The following is a 22,617-nucleotide window of genomic DNA, read 5'->3' as shown; positions in this document are numbered from 1 at the left end:
GGGGGTAGGGACGATGCATGGGCAGCGACTAGGAGGCACTCGGGAGGCAGGGAGGGCATGCGAACGACGGTGGAGCGCACAGTTCGGTAGTCGCCATTGCGAGTCTCCCTCGTGTCTCGCGCATCTCTGACCGATTCTCTGATATTACGCGTGGAGCCTGGACTCTATTTTTCCGCTAATCCTAATACAATACATCCCCCCGGTGGTGGGACCCCATGCGCGATACCCCGATGCAGAGAATTTGCAGCGAGCTGACTGAAAAATTGTTGAAATCCCTTGACAAGGAATACAATGTAAGTAAAGGCGGAGTGTGGTGTGTCGCGGCGAGATGCACCGCGCCGTCTCCGTGTGTCCGTACGCGCAAACGGCTATCGGCCCACTCTCGATCCCCCGTGCGCCGTGTTGCTGCCTGTACCAGTGACGTGCGCGAGAGTGCCCGCTAGAGTGACAGCGTTGTATGTGTATGGCGCGCGTATATTTGCCGCGGGTGTACGTGTGCGGCGTGCGCGTACATGTATACGTATGCATGCGTGTGCGTGCCCGTAGCGTGGCGGCCGCGCCGGCCCCCCGCGAGTGTATGAGTGTCGCCGCGGCCACGGCCGTCGTCGCCGTCGCGCCGCGGCTCACGCGCCGCGAGATCAGCCGCACACTGTTCCTCTCTCCGCCTCACGGAGAGTCCACGGAGGAGATGCGACGGCCGACGGCGAACGGCGCACTGCCGCGCACTACGTATGGCCCCTTCGCTCGTTCCCTCGGACTCTCCCTCGCTCGCTCGCTCGCACGCACACTCGCACGCGCTCGCCCGCCGCCGTAGTGTTCGTGCGAGGGGGACGAAAGAGTGTGTGAGAGGGAGAGAGAGAGAACACGCGGGAGGGAAAAAGGACGAGTCGGGAGTAACGTAACGTAACGACGTGCGGGTGAGCGCGTTCTCCACCATTCTCGACTACCTGGATACATAACCTCAATCGGGATGATGCACTTTGGCGCAAGCCGACGTGACTATTCGATGTAATGCTACAACGCTGACTTTTCTCGTGCATATTCTCACTCGGCTCTCGTTTTCCTTCTCTCGTTGCACCATAGTAGCGTAAATTTACGAGGAAGCTCCGTCCGATTCGTGCGAACGCTGCTACTCTCCTTCGACGATGTGTCTCTTCATCGTCCTGCCTATGGACTTGTCTGAAATTCGATTACTCAAAATTCTACACGTTTTTGTTGAGAGAAACGGACGATCGGCACTTCGATTTCGAAATACGATTCGAGAAATTTCTACCAGACGGTAATTTTGGCTTGTTTCCGCACGGAGACAGCCATGCTGTTCACGGATCCGATAAAATTGTTCGAGGATATCGTATGTAAATGTGCACGATATTCTCGTGCATTTTGCAAAATGCGTTCCGACGATTCTCGAAGTCATTCGCTCTGAGGAATTTTTGTTCGCATAAAATGCCATTGCAGATTTTCGCATCGTTCGGCAATTCGATGCAATTTCCACGGTCGGAAATTCGATCAAATCGATGAAGTTTAATCGAAATTCAGTTTGATTCAATTCAAATCAAATTTTTTAGCGAGGCTCTTGTAATTACTGGCCATAATTTTGAATAGGCTCTTCGTGATGATACGTTGCATGCATGCATGCATGTGTGTGCGTGCGCGCGCGCGCGCGTATGTATGTATGTATGTGTGTGTGTATATGTGCATTACACACACATGTGTGTGTGCGTGTATATGTGCATTACACACACACTGTGTGTGTGTGTGTGTGTGTGTGTGTGTGTGTGTGTGTGTGTTCATATGTGGTGTTTTATTTGAATACGTATGCGTATGTACGTGTACGTATAGAATTTTTTTTTTTAGGATCTTTCCTTCAAAAGTTCCATAACTCGTGAATTGAAGTCTGATTATAATTTTCTAATGCTTACAATTAAATAAACATATGTTAAAAATTACCCGTCTTTATTTCAGGTCGTCGATATACGAGCTGTTGTCGATGTCATTTCGACATTGGAAAAGACGACAATCACTAAAGAAGTGTTGGAGGTAATGACTAAATAGATTATTGGCAATTTTTTATGATGTATATATAATTTATTAATGAACGATAACTTGTCTTCTTTTATTCTATATATTATGTTCTGCTTTGTAGTGTTATTAATAAATGTAAAAGTTAAATGTACAAACCTAAATATATATTACAACTGAATTACAATAAAAATTAAAAAAGCTATTATTTTAATATTATTTTATTTTAGTTGGTTAATGTAATTAATCATCGTATCTGTGTAATGCTGATTCTACAATGAGTCGGTAGTCAGTGGTCCTAAGTCTTATCGGTGAAATTGACCAATAGTCAGCTTGTACAACTAAGGCTGATTGGTCAACTTCACTGATTAAAACTAAGACTTCCGACTACCAACTTATTGTAGAATCAACATAACAATCCAAATATTGTGTATGTTGTATAATTTATTTTATACAAAAGTAAGCTTTGCAAATTAATTATGCAACTACAGATTTAATGAGAGTTTAATGCCTAACAAAAGTACTATTTATATACAATATTTTTGTTAAATATAGTTATAGCTTGTTGATATTTTTTACATTAATAGGTTATAATTTCTTATAATAAAATAAATAAAATATTCAACTAATGAGGTACATCAATTTGAATCAGTGATGTATGTACATGCATACGTAGCTATTTACTATTACAAAGTAATAGTAAAGTATAAAATAATAGAGAGAGATACTAATTGATTTATATTCAATTTTAACCATCAAATTGATTTATATTCAACAGAAAATTTCTAATAATTGGTGGTATACTAAAAGAGACAGGAACAAGGAATAAAGATAACATTTTAACGTAATCATTTTTGATAGATTACGAGACTTGGAAAACACATCAATGAACTTCGTCGAAAAACGAGTAATGAAGCCTTGGCCAAGCGTGCGAAAGATCTGGTACGCCGCTGGCGAGACATGGTTTTACCGACGGTACACTCTACGCCGAGTCAGCCTACCTTGGCTCTCAACGGCGCGAAGGAGATGGCCCTGAGAAATTTGAAGCCACAGAGCCCTGCGTTGCGAGAGCTTAAGCCTCACAGTCCTTTATCTTTGAAAGATGCCACTCCTCTCAGAGTAAGTCCCAATTTTTACAAGAAATTGATTATTAGGGAAACAATAGAAACAAAATCTTTCTTATAAAATGTTTAATTCTGCTGGTCTGTTCAAATTTACTATACGATCATATAGTTTCAGTCAATGTAATTAAAAAGCTTTAAAAAATAAAAATATAATTACATAAATATAAAAACTAAAAAAATGAATATGAATTAAAGCAAGTCAAATATAATTTTATCTACACATTTATGTAATGTTTGTGCATTAAGTACCACATCAAACTCTCATTTACCTGATTTTCATATATTATTTTAATTTCGAGAATCCATAACAAATATTCTTTGTTAAAAAATAAAAAATTTCACAGAAAAATCTTACATTACACACGAAATTATCAAATACCAGAGAAAAAGTTTGTAAATCAAGTATTAGCAAGAAAGTAATTTACCTAAATACGAAAAGTGTCATTTGACGGTCAAAGTTAGATATTGAACTAATACATGTATGTATTCTTATTTAAATGAATTTATTTCAGAAATATAATTGCGCGCCGTTATACTATCGAACTTTCAACGCAATCCATCTGTGTTGTTTTGAAACTTTAATATAATCCCCCTAAATTTAATATTAAAAAACTGTAATAAACTTATTGCGAAAAATATTACTTCGACCGGGAGTCGAACCCGAATCTCTTACATTCCAAAATATAAAGTAATTTACATTTTGAGTCAAATAGATTCGAACGGACCAGCATTTAATGTTATTTTATATATATATTTATCTCACGAGTTTGTATATTGAAATGAAATACCACCGACTATATTAAACATCAAGAATATTTAATTACAGGTTCTCAGTCCAGCACTATCAGTGCATAGCGACCATTCACGATCTCCTAACGCGTCTTCGAACAACAAGCAGTCAATTACCCTGACCAGCAATCACAGGATAAGTTCCTGCTCGAGGAATGCGTCCCCAGTACTCGGTACCTCGAATCAGAATCATGTAACGGAAGCGGTGCCGCGTACACACAGTTCTAATAAGCGACTACGGAAAGAGGAGAGTAGCAAGGACCAATGTCAATACTATCAATCGCCGCATGGAACTGAGTCGACGATAGAAGAAGTCAAGAAGCAACGACTCAACGGCGAGAACATAAGTGGTAATTTAAATTCGCAAGTGCCTAGCCCTACACTGAAGGAACGAATCTCCGATTGTTTCGCGGAGACCTCTCTCGAGACTACAAACGATGAGTCGGGCCCGAAGAAGCGCGGCCGTAAAAAGGGCAGTAAATCCGCGAAGCGACAATCGTTTCTGGAGGACAGCGTGAAAGAGAAGCTGGCCAGTATCTCGAGGAATCCGAAACTGAAGACCACGCAAGAGTTACTAGCCGATTTACAGGCGCGCGGAAGTAATTGTAGCCCCGGCAGCGCCAATGCCCTACCTAGTCAAAGCGTCGCGGAACCGCCGAGCACGGAAGATGTTCTGCGAGGTAGCAACAATGAGCAGGTGTCCAAGCATCTGCGCTGCTCAAGCCAGAAGAACTCCCAGAGTCTTCACAGAGGTGGTCTGCCCTCCTCGGAGACGTCCACTAGCAAAACGCAAAAAGCGGCACGATTGAGAGCCGCGGAGAATTGTCGCGAGTCGCCCTCGCCTGAGTCGTGTCAGGACAGGCTGCGTGAAGACGATAGGATATCGGGAACCACCGAGACGTCGACGTGTCGATCACCGTTGCAACGGGACCTCACAGTCGAGGAAATATTGGCCAAGTTACCACCCTTAGATCCCAGTTCGATAGACTGGGGCGAAGACGAAGAACGGGACGACGCCGAATGTTTTCCGCCACCGCGGGATGCTACCGCCGAGGATCTCGAGAGGTTACACATGCAGTGCATCGAAGGACTTAACGGGAACTTCCAGCCAAGACTATCGATGGCGACCGCGTGTTCCGATGGTGACGAGCGCTCGAATGCCAGGGACGGAGGGAACGGAGTGTCGTCAGGATTGTCGAACGTGGATAGTGTAAAAAGTGTGCATAACAACCAAACTGATAATGTGGAATTTCGGGAGTGGCATCAGATGCTAGCGAGGCCCAGTTACCAGGGCGAGATCCTCAACATAATGCCTTATGTTATTATCGATTAGTGATTTTATCATCTTATTCTATTATTATCCTTTGTTCCTTCCTTCCTTCCTTCCCCCCCCCCCCCCCCCCCCTTCCTCTCTCCTGTCCTTGAGAAAAGAATTGTGAGGAGAATCTTCAGATAATTAAAAACAGCCAAACTGGTCGAGGAATCATTCGGTCGAGATTGGTCTTAAAACTAACGATTTCTATTGCGATTTCTGATTGTGCTCTTCATTTCTATTTACGCTGGCGCACTACACCGCAACCATTCTTCTTGTCATCATCATTCCCATTAATATAGCCGCTATCTCGCTGATCGTACAAGTGCAACCCCGAGCGACAAATAGCCATTCTTCTTACCGTCATCATCGTTATCGACATCAATATCGTCGTATTATAATTATTATATTATAATATTAATATTATAATTTGTATAATATTAATATTATTCCTTTTTATTATTATTAATATTATTGTTATTAGTATTATTATGTGAATTATTAGTACTGTTCTCTGCTTCTATTCTCTTCCCCCCCTCCCCTCCATTACTCTCATAATTATTGTTATTGCCATCACCACTCCATCATCATCATCATTATCATCACCATCATCATCATCATCATCATCATCACCACAACCATCGTCACTATCATTATTATCGTTGTGCTAACGATAAAGAGATTAAGAGACCATTAGGAAAAAAATAGAATCAATGCTAAATTATCATGGCAAAAGCAGCAACGTGATTGGTTTTGTAATTGCACTGTATACGCGGGATGAGTTGTTAATTGTGAAATATAAATTACATAGCTGCGGAATAACGAATATACCGCGGGATATCCATGCTGCGATACGAGTACTGCATTATTTTTACACAATAATAAAAATAGGCGTCAATATGGCTCCTGACTTCTCATTTTTGAGTATTCGAAAACACAGCTCGCTTCTTTTACGCGTTAATTGGTGTTATTTGCGAGAAATTGGTTTATATCATTTTTTTAATCTATCACACGCCGTGTTCAACCGAAACATAGAGTTAATCCTAAATTCTGTCGAGGGAAACGAAAAGGAAGAGACGCTAAAAAGACAGATGCGAGAATTACACTTGAGAACATGTGAGAAGATACGCAGACATAAAAAGACATAAATGCATAAACAAGATTCAAGATAAGACGTTTGCCGTTCTTCAAAGTATTTCACAAGACTGTTACAGGGATTCTGTCGCGCGACTGTAGGAAGCAATGCGATTTCTTCAAGCTATCAATAAGTTAGGTACACCGGTGCCTTAATTAAGCAAAAAGAAAAAAAGGAAAGGGCGGAAAAAAATATATTTGTCTAAGTGCGTCATAGAGATTTTCTACTCAAAATTTCTTTCGTTTATTGCACTTTGCGTTGCGATTTACGGCGGACGTATCGTAAAGTCACACACACATCATGCATCATCAAACGGCGGAAAAATATCTGCGTTAACGATTAAATACGGACGCGACACACGATTTTCTCGTAAGTGCAATACCGGACAGGCTGAAATTTGATAATACACAAGATGTGTCTCAAAAAAGTTGCAGAGCTGAGTGAATTATAATAAAATGAAATTCTGAAACAGATACGTGCCTAGCTCGTCTCCCTCAGGACTGCGGGGACTCGGACCGAAAAATTTCAGTCCAAAGGTTAAATCCAATGTTTAGTTCGAGTTTTACCGTAATAATTACCGGGACCATTTGGATTTTGGTTCTTTTCTCGATTTTGATTTTTAATAATTATATACTTGTAACGATCATCATCACTAAAAGAAGTGAAACCGAAAGTTGGGTATAGCCTCGGATCATAATCTTAACCAGGCTGAAATTTTAATCCATAAAATGTAATTTCGGTACGAGTCCCTGCTCAGAAGTAATCCCTGTCGAACACAATATTATGATAAAGCATCTAGTCCAGTAGAATCGAGAGAATTGTTTTGTAGAGTTGCGTTCAATACATTTGTTAAAACCACCTGTCTGCATTTGGACGAAATGATAAGTCCTTTAATTCTCAGCTGTTTCTCATCCTCGTCATCCTTTTAAAATTTTTCGTGGCCGTCCACTTGGAGAAATACGTGCGTATTGTTCACAAAGGATCCTGTAGCATATAGATCAAGAGCCACGGCGGAAGAAACTGTATTTATACGAATTATCCATTACCCGAAAGCTACGAGAAGCTCTGAAAGTGGCAAGTCACGAATTTCTTCCAAACCCTTTGTTTTATGATAATCCATTCAGTCTCGGAGCTTTTACGACCCATCTCTTGTACATTTCTGGTGTGAAAATAAATCAAGTTGAATATACTCTTATCCGTCAAAGGCATCGTTTATTATTCATAACGTGATCTTTCCAGACAGTCGAGAAAACTGTATCGCTTCGTCCCACGTGGGACGAGAAGTAGCGAAAAGCGGTGTGTCAAAACAAGAAAAAAATCTATCTATATGTTTAATTCGTCGAGAAATTAATTTTCCGATCAATATACAATAAGATCACACAACTGGATGTATCGATGCTATATAAAAGTAATATGAGACACCCCGTTTTTCAAAATTCACGTTTCACGTATACGATCGTCCACGTGTTTCTTTAGAGAATCTCGGAATTCGAGTATATAGCGTTTTTATTTTTTAAAACGTTAAATTTGAAGATACTATATTTATTTTGGTAATTTTGTAGATAACAAAAATGCACGAAAATTTGTAGAAACGAGCGGACAACAGATTGATTACTGTAAATTTCTCTCTCTGATTTCACTTCGCCAGGATCTCGATTTAGAATATTACGAAAAACTTGTTAACAAAATGTCAAATGTCGAGACGGTGAAATTTGTGTGGCCATCTTTATTCCTAGATTTTGGAATATTCTTGATTTTAAAAGTTAATCACTTTTATTCAAAAGTTCAAACCGCGCGATTGTGTAAAATCGTTTTATTACACAATGATTAAGCCTCATCACAACATCGTTTTAGTTCATCGGAGTATACCTGTAAAATGTGTAGTTTTATTTAATTTAAACAATTTTTTTATTTTCTCCGGTGATATTAATACTCGTTTTAATTGTAACTTTTATTTCTCTTTTTCTTAAAACATTTAACGTTTTATTTTGTGCAATTTAAAACAAAATGATTTTGTAGTCTTATATATAATTTACAGAAGTTATTTTATTATACAATATAATACAGTCTTCTCGCAAATTGTCACATACATATATATACCTCTATACGTACTATATATTTCTTGTACTTTTTGTTTTTGCATTGTCCGTTTTGCTGTTTTCAACACTATCAGAGTCCGTTATTTGTTTCGCAGGTTTACTCCGTGATAGTTTCAATAGTCGTTTAGGTGCTTTTTGTGGTATCAATGCTGCAACGACGAATCTGCCCTCCTCATTGACGAAGTTGAACACCGTGCATGCATTGTGTACAGGAATTATTTCCGCATTGATATCAAGTTTTTGTACACATTCTCGAAGACTTTTCATATAAGCAAAATCGTACTGATCATCCAATCCAATGATCAAAAGACTAGGCTTTGGCTCGAGGACAGTAAATAACGAAAGCGACGCCTCGTTTATGTGCTTGCCAGACTCAATGTTCCAACACATAGCGTGTCGAGGAAAGAGCACTGTTGGCCCCAACACTTTTATACCGGTACTCAACACGAATCCCATCTGAAAAATAAGAAATCATAATCTGGAGTTAATGTACTTTGCCTCAATATAAGATATTGATGATTCATATTGATGAATCCTTTACGTGACAATTTTCTGATCCTTTACTACATACGATAAGTCATTCTGGCTTATGGGCTTTCTACAATAAGCTTTATCTAAGCTTTAAGTCTTAAACCGTAAGAAATTGACTAATCATAATCGATTATTTTTCTCACATTTGACTGTGGTCAATTTCTTACGACTTAAGACTTAAAGCATAGTGGTTTATTGTAGAAAGTCTATTAATTTTTTATTATTTTTAGAAAAATACAAAAATTATTAAATGATTATTTTGTACACTCTAACATCTTTCAGAAATATTTATGGATCCAATAATCGAGAATGGATTGAAATTAAGATTTTCAAAACGTTCGTACGTATTCGTGACCATTGAAATAAATCCTTTTCAATCCTAATACATTTTTATTCATTTATAGGAAATGTATGAAGCACATTTTTATGACTTTTAATCTAAAAAAACAATTCAGTTATTTAAATACATTGTGAAAACTGCTCAATTCAAAATTGTAAATAGGAAATGTAGTTTTTCAATTCAATTGAATCTAATAAAAAAGTTAAAATAGACCATGAATTATGTGATGTGCGAGCATTCTTGGTGTATCAAACAGCATACTTGTTTGCTATACTAAAGATTCCAGTAGAATTGAAAATGTACGCTCATATCTCCTATCAGAAGACAATGGCAAATCTCTGAGTAGTATACTTGTTCAGGAAACCTCTACTATCAAAAATTGCTGTTCAGAATTGGCATTTAGAAAACGTAAAAAAGACCATGAATGCTACCAAAGTACATATGGATTTGGATAGATTCAAATGCATTAACATTTGAATCCATTTTAATCCATTCTCGTTTACTATAAAGTTGTGTGTTTAAAAACAAAAGGAAAGACCATTATTCAACTCCTAGTACATGTTCCTAATATTTCAAAGAAAAGAAATTTACAGGATATAAATAACCCAATTATATATACTAAGGATTAATAAATCATTGTAGATAAATTACTGAGATTACCTGGTCACAACGATTTACATAGATTTGAGAGCCTATTTCCTTACTGATGAATGTTACGGTGGTTTTACCAGGTCCTTCGTATCCATTTTTAACATGTGTAAGGTATAGATTCCTGCAACTATCAAATATACTCGATGAGACTAACGTCTAAGATTTTATGAGCAACAGCTTTAGTAATATTAGAATAAAAGTAAAAAATTATTGGCGCAAATCAGTTTTAATAATTATTCACTTTAAAATTCTCTTAATAATAATCATAAAAAATTCAATTATCAATAACTCGTACTACACTGGATTAGTACACACAAAGAACTGGTTATATAAAATATCTAAATGAAGTGGCATAATTTGATCAACTTTGAAATAATACATTTATATTCTGTCAATAATACATTCATATTTCTTAAATAACATGACAACTAAGTTAATTAATTGTTTAAAATATCTATATACCTATACATTCAATTTCCCCAATTTCATGTATATAGCAGCTTCCTGCATATGCACCAATTTAGTATAGTATAAGTAATCGAATTCGTAAAAAATTCTCTCAAATAACATCAAGCAATACTCAAAGAAAATTACACAATCGTTAAAAAAACAATCTTTTATCTATTTTTATAACAATCCGATCAAATACCCGATTCCACATGTTTCGTAATTCACGCACCTAGAACCTCGCAACGTTGGCCTTAATTGACATAATCTACCGATCACGTTCATTGTATTATTCCGAGGCAGACCGGCAAACCCACGGCGTCGCGAAGTCCAGATTAGCAGCAGCGGACAGAGATTCAGGTTAGTTTGACTTTCTACGATTGCGTTGAATTGCGTGACGAACTACTCAGCAAAATCATTATAGGTTAGGATAGGTTAGGAGCAGGTGCGCTCCGATTTCCCTGCTGTTTCCTTCTGTCTCTTTCTCTTTCTCTCTCTGTCTTTCCCGTTCCATCTCTCTTCCTCTCTCCGACGCCGTGGCGGCGCGAGAAAATTCGGTTTTGCAATCAATTTCCACCGATCGTGTTTCTATCGATCCTTGGACGACTTTACCGAAACAAGTCGGGCACTCTCTTCTCGCGCGGCGACGTTTCCGTAAAAATGTCAGCGTGCGAGCGAGAAACGACGATCCGCAAATCCATTGAGACACGGCGATTTAAACATCGCATCATAGCGATGCGCGCTCGGTCGCGGTGGGCGCCCCTTCCCGTTTTTTCGGTATATTTTTAGCAATATCGCGTATAAATACTCCGTCGAGAAGAAACGTTATTTCAATGTAACACCGATGAGCAGCAATCGAATCGAAAATGAGCAAGGGCTGCTGGAAATTCGACGAAGAGGACAAAGGTAAGCGCGTGATGATCTCTCTCTCTCTTTCTCTCACTCTCTCTTTTTCTCGTTCTCTCCCTCTTCAGCTCCCGAGAGAAAAATTCATGAAAACAATCGATATTCCACGCATTCCGCCTCGCACTCTTGCGGCCCGGAAAAGCCGGATCCCCCTCGATTTTCCACGCAATTTTACGCTTCAGATATGAGATCTTTATCACAAATTACTCCCATAATGTTTTTCATATCGATTAAAGAGATAATCGTATGCTCATGCCGTTGCGTGTAAACACGCGACTTTTTCTTCTACATAATTTTTTTTTCTGCATAATTTCTTCTTGATGTAACTAACACCCAGGTATGTGTGTAACGTTACGTAGGATACCGGCTTTTCTCCTTAGGGATACAAAGATCGTTGAAAAGCATGAAAGATTAATTTGTAATTGGAATCGATGTTAATATCGTCTAAAAATAATTCGCACTCAAGGTAGACATATATAAAAATAGGACATCGATACAAGGAGAGAAAACACATAGCACTGTAGAGATTGAAGTTTAACTCTGGATTAATAAAGGAATAAAGCAAATCTTATCTGTCAAGCCTTGTATATAGATCTGGAGGAGGAGGACACGGAGGAGGATAAGTTGTACAAGAAGTACAGTTCCTGGGATCAGACACCTGATATCCTGCTGGAGGAGATATTCTCGTACCTGACCATTCGCGAGCGTTATTATGCGTCTCTGGTCTGCCGATCGTGGTATCGTGCCTTCAAACTGCAGAACGTATGGTCTACTTTTACCTTGGAAGATACCACCCTTACACGAGGGAAGTTCAACTACTACAGCGGCTGGCAGTACGTCCTGGATCACATAAGAACGTCCACCTGCCTGAACAAAGTCGGAAGGAACTTCCGTACCCTCGTGTTCGAGCCCATGTTGAATTTCTACAATCTTTACGAATTCATGAACATGATATCGTGGTACGCCGAACGACAAGGATCAGACAACACGTCTGTGGCTGGTGTGGGTACCTACGTTCGTAGGTTGAAGTTTACCTTTCCCTGTAATATGGCGAACAGGGATGATCCTGATCGAATTAGAGTCTTTGGCACTGGTGGAAAACTGCTGGAAGCTCTCAAGAGATTGATGAGAAACCTGCAGAATCTCAGATGTCTGGAGCTGATAGATCTGATGCTCGACAGCAACGAAGCGTTGCACTTAATGGACGATATCTGTACGAATTGCACTCAGACATTGTCGAAATTGATATTAATAAACACCACGCGTTACAATTGTCCATTATTACATGTAGGAGTATTTATTAACTTAAACGTGAGTACATCAAGTGTGTAACAGTTGATAGGATTAGTTGATATATAAGTATCTGATATTTAATTAAAAATTCTTTCAGGTCTTAGTCATTAGCCCCCAAAATTTGCATGAAGATATAATAGAATTAATAGGTTATACAAAATTGAGGCATCTTCATATTCTACAAAATCGATACAGTCCAAAAGATACTACCATAAGATTGGTAATTATAATCTCTAACACACATACTAATCCTTTTGCATCAATAAATATTTATTCAGATTTTTATTTCAGCCAAAGAGATCATCTTGGATCAAGATGAAAAAGAGCAATCCTTATTTAAAAGTTCACTTTGAGATAGAGAGTCAAAAAGCCTCGGATATCCTTTTGCCTATCGATTTACTGGAACATACTGCTATACCGTGTCACAGTATAGTATTGGATAATCCAAATACACAAGTTAGTGAGAGATGATAATATGCGATTTTATATTAGAGACAAGTACAGAATTTTTACTTTATGCTAATAATGTCCAGCAGCTCTCGCCATCCATGGTGCTCACTCACGGAGCGTTTTTCGACTCGACGATACGGGTGTACGCTTTTAAGGGAGTTACGAGATACTATCTGCACAGGAGCTTCGCTAAGAGATTGGACGAGGCGTTAGTGCAATTCTGCCGAATGTGCCCGAATCTGCATACACTGGTAGCATTTTGTATTTGAATCAAAAAGCTTGTGATAGCTTTCCTAAAACACTGATGTTAACAACGCGACTTTACGATGTGCTGGCATGCGTTCGTACCTTTACACATTATGAGTCTTTCTTGCTATTGTGTGAGTGTAAGTTCCTCCTAACTATTCTATAGGCTTACTTATCCCAATGCTGCGCGTGCTAAATATTCAAACTGTTGAATGTTTTACAAGCTTCCTCAGTCTTCTTATTTGTAATATCTGAAATGTAAATATGCTCTTCTTTCTGCGTTAGGTGTAGTTAATCGAATAGTATAGTAGAATAATATATTAAATCACTCAGAACTCGAATAAATTAAGTCCTTAACTTTGAGATTTATTTAGACACAAAAAAATTTTATATTCAAGATCAATGTCACAAATCATCGATTATCTAGCTTCTCCTGAATGTCTAATATAACAATAACTAATTGTTAGAAAAGAATTACTCTATTTTTGTCTACAAATTCCTATTGATTTACAATATAGTGACAAGTACTTCTTCCACAGATGATCCGAGATAAAATATCGACTGCTACGATTTTAGAGATTGTCTCTACCGCAAAGTGCTTACGCTGCTTGTATATTCGACGAAACGTAGTTCTGAAGAGATGTGACAGAGCTTGGTCGAAAATTCTGGATAGATCACCCGAATATTATCGATGGATTAAGGTAAATAGCCGTAGCTACGAGAACACAGAACGAGAAGTGTCCAGAATATTGGGCTATCGATGGCACATGTTGTCTGAGAAGGAATTTAAAGCGCAAATAATCAATATGCATATATAAGCCGCTTATGGAGCGATTTATAATATATGTATATGTTACAGCAAAAACATAAAATTGGTAGTTGTATGCATTTACTAGTAAATTTATATACTGAATTGACAATATCTTAACAAATTTTTATTTATTAAAAATGAATTATTTATTTTTATTAAAACCTTGTGAATAATTATATATAATTACTAATAAAAGTATATAATTAGGATATTTTGTTTTTACTGTTACATGCGCGAACTCGCCTGTGTTTTTTAATTTCTAAAATCTTTTTATATAATTATATAAATTATATATATTAATTATATATATATAATTATATATAGTAATTTATTGTATTACGTCCGTCGTCATAACAGTATTTATTTATATACAGGGTTGGGAAGTGACGCGTTACTTGTAATGCCATTTTCGTTACTTTCTAAGTAACGGTAACGATATAACGAGTTAGTTTAAATACCTTTCTAATTAACAACTTCCTATGACCGTGTGACTTATTCGTTAGTATATCTTATTGTCAACGTTTCAACAATACTGTTAAAATCGACTGTTCAAACTCGAGTCAGAAGGATCTATATTTTTTGTAGTCAGAAGGATCTATACAATTTTATAAACTTGACACGGTTCCGTTTACGTATCTCTACGTTTCTTTTATATAATTTTATTCTGACTTTCTGTGCCGGATTTCCATTTTTAAAGTTTGTTATGTGAACTGCTGCTACTTGAGGTCAGTCTTATACTTTTTAAATTATATCCTTTTGACTAACCGTTACAAACGTCACTGATAACATCTGATTTTAATATATGATGAACGTGTTTCGATCTAGTCTTCCAACTGGTTGGATAACGTAATTTTGTTTTAATCTACTGATCTCTCATTTCGTCTAGCAGTATTCAACACGATATGCAGCTTTCGATCTTAATCTTCGTTTTCTTTGTCGCTAATAAGGGCTCAAATATTAGAACCGAAACGTACGAGCAGAATATTGTAAGATTCTTATTGATGGATTTGAATAAACGAAATTAGATTTATTATAGAATTATTTAATCTGTGCACTGATTATCGCGCTTGACTCCTATATTATCGTTTTGTTATTATTTTTTACAAAAAGTAACGATAACGGTAATGCGTTACTTTTATGAAATAATGTTCTCAACCCTGTTTATATAATGAAACAAGGCTATAGAAATTGATTGCCATGACTGTACGCTTAATATTAGTAATAAGTCCTGTAATTAAGTGTAATATTATTTTTATGTACCATTGTATTGTAATTGTGATTGTAAAAAGTTAAAATTATCGTGAAAATATCGAAATAGAATGAAATGTACTTAATTAATGTAATTATGATTTCATGACTGTAGTTTTTTTTTTTTTAATTGAAGTGACTGTGATCAACGTTTTTAAATCGTCAAAGATAACGAGATCTGTTCGGTATTTATTGGATTGTTCTATAGAGAAAGATGTATAGTAATAATAAAACAAGTAATTTTATCGTTGACGTTTATTTTTATATAATCTACATTTTAGTTTAATTGAATGTCATTACAACTTACATATAATTATATACAATGCTAGTAAATATTTCGTACATTTTACTCGTGTATACAATTACTATTATGAACGAAATAATTCCATGCATTTGCATGTTACAACCATTTTCAAATCAGACAATTTAATCTCTAGCAATTAAAACTGGTAATTTCATTTCCAAAATCAACATTTATTTAACATGCAATTAATATATATCCAAGAGAAAAACAATAACAGTTCAAAAGATCATCAATATTCGAGTTGATAAAACACTTAATAAATGTGATAAAATAATTTATGTGACATATAATCATTGTTACCAGCATTACAATTGTATATACACATATTTCGACTTGTATATACACGTGGATTTGTTAAATCATTAAGTATATATATCATTAAATAAATATAGCCATTATAAAGTGACAAGATAAATCACATATTAACATTGACAAAATTTATGCAAAGAGAAAGGGCGTACGTAACATGGAGAATATTTGTACAATTTCGATTTAAGAATCGACTGAGAAAACAGTAATTTGTGCTATTAAATATAGTTACAATAAATTAAAGGAAAAATTCAAATATATTTGTATTACACTAAAATGAGACAACCAGCATAGGAGAGTAGTAGAAGTAAGATTACGGTGCCATAGCTGCAGATCGTTTGTCGCGATTCTTGTTGCGCTGAATGGTGCGTGCCTTGAACGCGGCCGCGTTCATCAATGTCTACAAGTCGACAAAAAAGATAAGACACTTAGCCTTGTTAAAAACATGTTGTTTAAAACAAACAAGTGCATTTATGAATACTAACTCGCTCTAATTTAGTCGTTTTGATTGTGACTGGCGGAGGTAGAACTTTGTTGCCGAGGTGAAAGATCTCGCGCAAGAGTTGATTTTCAGCAAGATGGAAATTGATACCGGTGCCCAATAGCCGGCAGCAAGCGTTGTACTGGGTTCTCGCGCACCATCCCTCTAAATACAGAGTTTCCTGACCAAATCTCACATGCATCTCCGGAACGATGTCTTCCTAAAAGTAAAACAGAATGTGTAGCGCCTCATCGTATCTTGGCATGCAATCACCAAGTCTCATTTTTAAAACACAAACAGATATTTCCTTCGAGTAAATAGTTGCACGATATAACTACTTACCTCGATATAACGCAGAATATCTCTAAAATTAGCGCGTTGCTGCTTGCGATCTTTCTTAGCACGGTACTTGTTGGAATCCGTGGCGAGTTCCTTGAGAATTTCGATTAGATCGAGCGCCCAATTCTGCTCGTAGTCGCAGGAGAAATCACGACCGAGTTCGAATATCACCGCTAGCGCTTCGCCGGCTGATAGACGTACGTCGAGATGCGGTGATTCCAGCAATTCGCGTAATCGATTGAGTGAACTGGAAGAAACAAATTTTCACGTACTCATCGTCGTTTGACAACCGCACGTTCCCGCGTGCTGACAATTAATGACTTACGGCATGTAACTGTTCGTTCTGCCGCTCGCGAGTAAATTGTAGATATCCGCGGAGGTCATAACTGTTAGAAGCAGGGTCCATGATGAGATAGCTGCCACGTGTAACGCTGCCACGTCCGGGGATATGTTTGCGATCGCGCCGTTTCCCTTCAAATAAGAGCCCGAAAAGATAGATGACAGTAACTGTGCGATTTCCATGGTGTCAGTCGTATCGTTGCCCGACAAGAATTGATTCATGGCCAACGCCCAGCAACACTGAAATCATTTTATTAATATAAAAAGTTTGGTCATTAATAAATCGTACAAAAAGTACAACTTTTTTCACTACTTTGTGTGGGGATTGTTTTATATTTTTTCTTATATATTTTTCTTCATAGATTAAAAAATTATAATAATAATACATTTAAAAAAAATTAATACATTTAAATAAATATCATTTATATATGCCTCAATCATTTAAAAATTAATTCAAAATTGGATTAACAAAAAAGAAATTCGTTCTTATTTTTAAATAATATCTTAAAATGCCAATATGACTCCAATTGACTCATGACATTTTAAAACTGCACTTAAAGCGGCGTCTACAATGAAATTTTAAGGCGTAAGTCTTAAGCTTTAAGCCGTAAGCCGTAAGAAATTGATACAATCAAATGTGAGGCTTTACGGCTTACGATCTCTTAAAGTAAGATTGTGGACCTAGATTTATAGATGTCGTTTAAGACAGTCTTGAACATAAGATTGATTTCAAATGCCGGCCAATATAACATGGTAATCGTATAATTCAGGTTACCTCGGCACGAGCATGGACAGAAGCTGTATTGTCGTTAGCGATGAAGGTGAGAATCGATTTTAGATCTCTGCAGACCATCTCGGCGCTGTTGAAGGCGCCCAACTGGACGCACAACAGGGTGCTCAATCTGGCAGCTGTCGACTGCTCATCGCCGCGGCCCTTCTTCAAGCCACGCTCCACAGCATCCGTGATGGTCATCTTTCTGTCCTCCACGAAATCAGGTATATACTTGATGGCGAAAATTTTCTCTATACCATTAAAACAGATAATTCGGCCCTTCGCGCTCTTCTGCGTCAAACCGTCGATCGCCTCCTTCACCTTCTCCTCGAACGCTTCCTGCTGCGCGAGCTCGTCCACCTCGTTGTCATTCGCGTCCTCCAGCACACTACGATTGTCGGATTGACCGCTGGTCTCGCTGCACGCATCATTGTTGATTGAATCCTCATCGGATGTAAACTCAGCTCTTTTTCCACCTGTCAGCAGAATACAAAACATATGGTTCATCGTCTGTCCCTGCAGAGATATAAATGCAACCTTTTGTATGTATATATATATGTTTGTGTAGCTGTGTAGATACATTTATACATATTTTTCTATTTATGAATCTACGTGAGACGTGAATTATAATTAACAAATGCTAAAAATGCAAAATGATTCATATATGACAAGACACTTTGTTTAATACTGATTCATATATGTATATTTATTAGTATGATTCATATATATAGTAAAAAATTGTCAAGGTGCCATATGGAGTTCGAAACTTCACATGTATTTGTTAATACGTCAGTTTTAATAACGATAGATTTTAATATTCCCGACTCACCCAGAAGAGCGAGAAAATTTCTCAGAAATTGATTGGAAGTGATTTGATAACAGCTTATCTCCGTCGATAATAAACGCTAATTACGCCAAAGGTTGGGGGTTGAAACCTTATGGCAGTCAGAAACTATAAAAGCCTGACAGGCAAAGTAATTTTCCGAGTTGAGGAAAATAATAAGAGCTCTTGAAAGTGAATGTCGTGTTACATAATGTGAAATCTACACAGCTGTCTCATTAACGGGTTTCGGCACGTGCTTCGAAGCTGATAATTAAAACGTGAAAAATTAAGGTTCACGATTGCGATAAGTTACAGCACTGTGTTATAATTGTTTAATATACTATATATAATAACTATTTAATAATTGTTTAATATATACGTTTAATATATTATATAATAAACATTATTTAATTGTTTATTAATAAAGTAAAATACGAAATCTCGTTAGCTAATAATAACAATACGATGCATTTAACTGTAAAACCAGAGATTTATTCTTTATATATATTTACACTGAAAAAAAATCTTAATTTCAAAGAAGTATTTCTTTGCTCGTATTAAAAAAAATTATTTCTTTGGATCAATGAAAATTTCTTTGATCCAAAAAAAGAAATAATTTTTTTTAATATGAGCAAAGAAATATTTCTTTGAAATTAAGGTTTTTTTTTCAGAGTATAAGCAAATAATTTTCCTGTATGTAATACATAATTTATATTACATACATTTAAAAAAAAAATTATGTATGTAACGGAAATTTTATTTTTTGTGAAAGTATATATTATACAATACACACACACACACGTACTCGCGTGCGTATTAAGTAAGTTTTCAAAAAATAATTTCACAATTTTATATTCGCGAAAAAGTAAAGAAAATACACGAACGCGTCGCCGAAGTAATTAAAATCGTACACAGGAATTAAAAATTATTTTTAACTGCAATAAGTCTGTTCGCGATTCTCGGATCATTCAATTTTTCAGCTGCACTTATTTAAGTTTTATCGGCTAGAAGAAGATTATAGCTATCGCCAATTCGTCGGTGGAGCAGCGAAGAAAAAATATCGAAAAGCTGCGACTCATCCCAACAAATGCGCAATACGGGAACAAATCCGCAGTTTGAGCAGAGTCCTTGAGGTACTCGAGAGGAGGGGAAGAGCGAAGGGCAAAAGAAATATCTCATTTTGCGCGATAATATTCGTCCGATCGATAAACAGATAAATATCTAACAAAAAGAAAGCCGCGAAACATCAATAAATCAAAACAGAGCGATAAATCACCGATTGCCGTGGATTGCCACCGATTGCGCAAATTCTTAAGCCTGCGTCTGTCTCGCGCATTTGAGACTGCGAATTGCGAACTGAAGATCAGAATTTGACCAGACAGGTAGTTTTAATTTCAATCCGTTTCGTTCTGATTAGCTGAATTCTAATCTGCCTAAATTGACTAAATTCTAATTCTAATTTTCAGATCGCAATTCTCAACCTGCAACGCGTGCGACACGGACTTAGGTCGGAATCAGCCTACGCATTGAAGAATAAAATTGAAGATTGAAAGATCGATGTTTGACCAATCGGGACAAAAGGAGTCAAAATTTCATTGTCCTTGAAATTTCAATCTTTAATCTTTAATTTCAATCTTCAATGTATAGTCTGATTCCGGCCTTAAGCTTTAAAGATCGAAGAGATTGCGAGGATTGCAGATCAGAATTCGGAAAACGGAAACTGAAATTAATCGCCTGGTCGAATTCTAATCTCCAATTCTCACTGTGTAATGTGTGACACGGGCTTTACTCGCGCACATGTTGCGTTCGGCAGAAAAAGCGGCTCGGCAACTGCCATAAGGATTTTAACACGATCGACAGATACATTTAAATCCATCGAGGATTAAAGCGGGGAAGCTGCTTTTTCTATTGGACGCAGCCATCCGTCGTGCGGAAAAATATCAATCCGAGTTTAACAAATAAAAATAAACCGATCAAAAAAAAAGAGAGAACAAAGTGTTCATTTAGAAATGAAATACAAAGACGAGATTTATATACATACTGTACATATACATATCGCACGAGCCATATACGATACATTCGCCTGAGACAGCCGGGTGTCCCAGCCTTCGCTAATTATCATCGTTATCACAAAAGAAATACATATCCAACGCATGACTGACGTTGCTCGCCGCGCACCTCGCAGCTCCGATATTTAATTCCTATAACCTCTCACGAGGGGGGACGGGGGGGGGGGGCCCGTGTTTGTTAATCGCGAGCGCGAATGTCACGCGTATCTTTCGGACACGCCTCGTAGATCGTTTAGGAGGTGCCCTCCGTCCATACGACGCGTTATCTGTAACACGGCGTGACGCGATGGACCGCGTGTCGCGGGCTCCATGTGTCAGCAGCATGAGAGTCACATGGGAACCATATCGCCGTCCGCCATGAATCCCGGGAAACTCGCGTTTTCGCGCGCCAAAAAAGGGCCCGCTCGGAAAGACGGGGAGAGCCAGCGGACGGTGGGCGAATCCCGAGGGAGGGAAAAGAAGTGATTGATCGAGTCGAGGGTTCGCGTCGTGACGCAAGTCGACGAAATAAATAACGGATTTCATTCCGGATACGTGATTCATTCGGGACACGGACAAACGGATGGATGGACGGACGGACGGATGGACGGAGGCGCGAATCGATAATTTAATAATGTCGAGCGCGCGTCACGTGCGCGCTCCCCGTCAGATCGTAGGGCTCCTTTATCTTCTTCCCTTTAAACGATGAGGAAATGAGGGAAAAGAGAAGGAAACGATTCGGAAAAGCGTTTCGGATTTAATCAAAGTTGTGCGCTTACCGTACTTTCCTCTTCTGCCCCCTTTGCCTGGCATCGTTCCTCAGTTTGCTTATTGCACAATTGGTACTAGATAAAAGACTCGATCAAGAGGGTAAATGTCTTGAACTAATGTCTTTCTTTCGTATACTGAATACGCCACGTGAATTTTTCGTTGGGAGCAGACGAAAACTCATTAACATGTTGCGGAGAGTTCAGAACATACACGTCGAGACAGCCTACGGTGGGCTTTCTCAAGTGCACTGGCTTTTATCCCCCTCGCCTGCCAGCTAGATCGGACGAACGTGCTCGATCCGCCAGCGAACACGGCCGAAGGTATCCGAGGATGACACGCGCGCGAGCCAATCGGCGCTCGTGATTTTCGTTACGTCGTGAAGTCCGCGCAGAGTCGCGAGGGATTTAATTCGCGCGCGCATGCGCACGCCGGTATTAGGTCTGTTCTTTTTTTTTTTTTTTGAAGAAATCCGATGATATGTTTCTTTTGTTCTTTCTATTCCTGCACTGAAAGGTAAATTTTCACTGCTCTAAGGCCGGAATCAGACTACGTATTGAAGAATGAGATTGAAGATTGAAGGATTGAAGTTTGACCAATCCAAACAAAAGGAACAAAAATTTCTTTATCCTCATTGGTGAAATTTCAATCTTTAATCTTTAATCTCAATCTTCAATGTATAGTCTGATTCCAGCCTAATTCCGGCCTAAGTTGAACCGAGATTAAGTCTAGATCTACAATAGGTGTTTAAGCTTTAAGCCGTAAGAAATCGACCAATTACAGTCGAATCCGAGAAGAATAAGCGACTGTGATTCGCCCATTTTTTATGACTTAAGACTTAAAACACTATTGTAGATCCGGGGTAACCTCGGATTTAAATTCAACAAAGTTTAAACATGGAATCGTTTGTATTTCGTATGAAGAGTTATGAAGTACCATTAAGAACGTTTGTGAGTCATCCAGACATTTTTAATTAAATATTAAAATATCATGTATTTGACCGAATTATAGATATAGGCGCTACGGTCAC

The 22,617-nt window shown here is 37.9% G+C and overlaps 4 protein-coding genes across 10 annotated transcripts in view; 2 read left to right on the top strand and 2 right to left on the bottom strand.

The window, feature by feature from the left end:
* Positions 1 to 30: 30 nt before the first annotated feature.
* On the top strand, positions 31 to 5,606 carry MED26 (mediator complex subunit 26). The gene is made up of 4 exons (XM_018504522.1): positions 31 to 293; positions 1,966 to 2,040; positions 2,884 to 3,141; positions 3,973 to 5,606. The coding sequence occupies exons 1-4, from the start codon at positions 216 to 218 to the stop codon at positions 5,266 to 5,268; spliced, it is 1,707 nt and encodes a 568-aa protein (XP_018360024.1). The 5' UTR covers positions 31 to 215; the 3' UTR covers positions 5,269 to 5,606.
* Positions 5,607 to 8,114: 2,508 nt separating this feature from the next.
* LOC108759233 (NADH dehydrogenase [ubiquinone] 1 alpha subcomplex assembly factor 3) lies at positions 8,115 to 11,160 on the bottom strand. 4 transcript variants are annotated; one of them, XM_018504580.1, is made up of 4 exons: positions 10,683 to 11,159; positions 10,013 to 10,130; positions 8,495 to 8,937; positions 8,115 to 8,251 (listed from the first exon to the last, which is right to left on the bottom strand). In XM_018504580.1, coding segments are annotated over exons 1-4 (615 nt in total). In that variant the 5' UTR covers positions 10,736 to 11,159; the 3' UTR covers positions 8,115 to 8,250. The 4 variants fall into 4 exon arrangements, with proteins under 4 accessions (XP_018360082.1, XP_018360084.1, XP_018360081.1 ...); XM_018504582.1 differs by lacking the exon at positions 8,115 to 8,251 and having other exon boundaries at positions 8,455 to 8,937; positions 10,013 to 10,124; positions 10,683 to 11,160; XM_018504579.1 differs by lacking the exon at positions 8,115 to 8,251 and having other exon boundaries at positions 8,455 to 8,937; positions 10,683 to 11,158.
* Positions 11,161 to 11,277: 117 nt separating this feature from the next.
* Positions 11,278 to 14,205, top strand: LOC108759232 (uncharacterized). Of its 4 annotated transcripts, none has more exons than XR_001939994.1 (6): positions 11,278 to 11,356; positions 11,937 to 12,667; positions 12,747 to 12,869; positions 12,941 to 13,105; positions 13,186 to 13,479; positions 13,885 to 13,963. XR_001939994.1 is itself a non-coding variant. In XM_018504577.1 (6 exons), the coding sequence occupies exons 1-6, from the start codon at positions 11,317 to 11,319 to the stop codon at positions 14,161 to 14,163; spliced, it is 1,503 nt and encodes a 500-aa protein (XP_018360079.1). In that variant the 5' UTR covers positions 11,278 to 11,316; the 3' UTR covers positions 14,164 to 14,205. The 4 variants fall into 4 exon arrangements, 2 of the variants coding, with proteins under 2 accessions (XP_018360079.1, XP_018360080.1); XR_001939993.1 differs by having other exon boundaries at positions 13,186 to 13,485; positions 13,885 to 13,957; XM_018504577.1 differs by having other exon boundaries at positions 13,186 to 13,350; positions 13,885 to 14,205.
* A 1,950-nt stretch (positions 14,206 to 16,155) lies between these two features.
* Positions 16,156 to 22,617, bottom strand: part of LOC108759217 (interferon-related developmental regulator 1) — a 21,355-nt gene continuing 14,893 nt past the window's right edge. The window contains exons 5-9 of the mRNA XM_018504543.1: positions 17,952 to 18,424; positions 17,163 to 17,416; positions 16,841 to 17,084; positions 16,503 to 16,718; positions 16,156 to 16,417 (exon numbers count right to left, since the gene is read on the bottom strand). Of these exons, the coding sequence (XP_018360045.1) occupies positions 16,331 to 16,417; positions 16,503 to 16,718; positions 16,841 to 17,084; positions 17,163 to 17,416; positions 17,952 to 18,424 (1,274 nt within the window). The 3' untranslated portion in view covers positions 16,156 to 16,330. The remainder of the gene's footprint in view (positions 16,418 to 16,502; positions 16,719 to 16,840; positions 17,085 to 17,162; positions 17,417 to 17,951; positions 18,425 to 22,617) is intronic.

Source organism: Trachymyrmex cornetzi, unplaced genomic scaffold (assembly GCF_001594075.2).
Source record: "Trachymyrmex cornetzi isolate Tcor2-1 unplaced genomic scaffold, Tcor1.1 scaffold1732, whole genome shotgun sequence".
NCBI classification, from domain to species: Eukaryota; Metazoa; Arthropoda; class Insecta; order Hymenoptera; family Formicidae; genus Trachymyrmex; species Trachymyrmex cornetzi.
The sequence above is the reverse complement of the archived record's forward strand: the minus strand, read 5'-3'. Positions and strand labels throughout refer to the sequence as shown.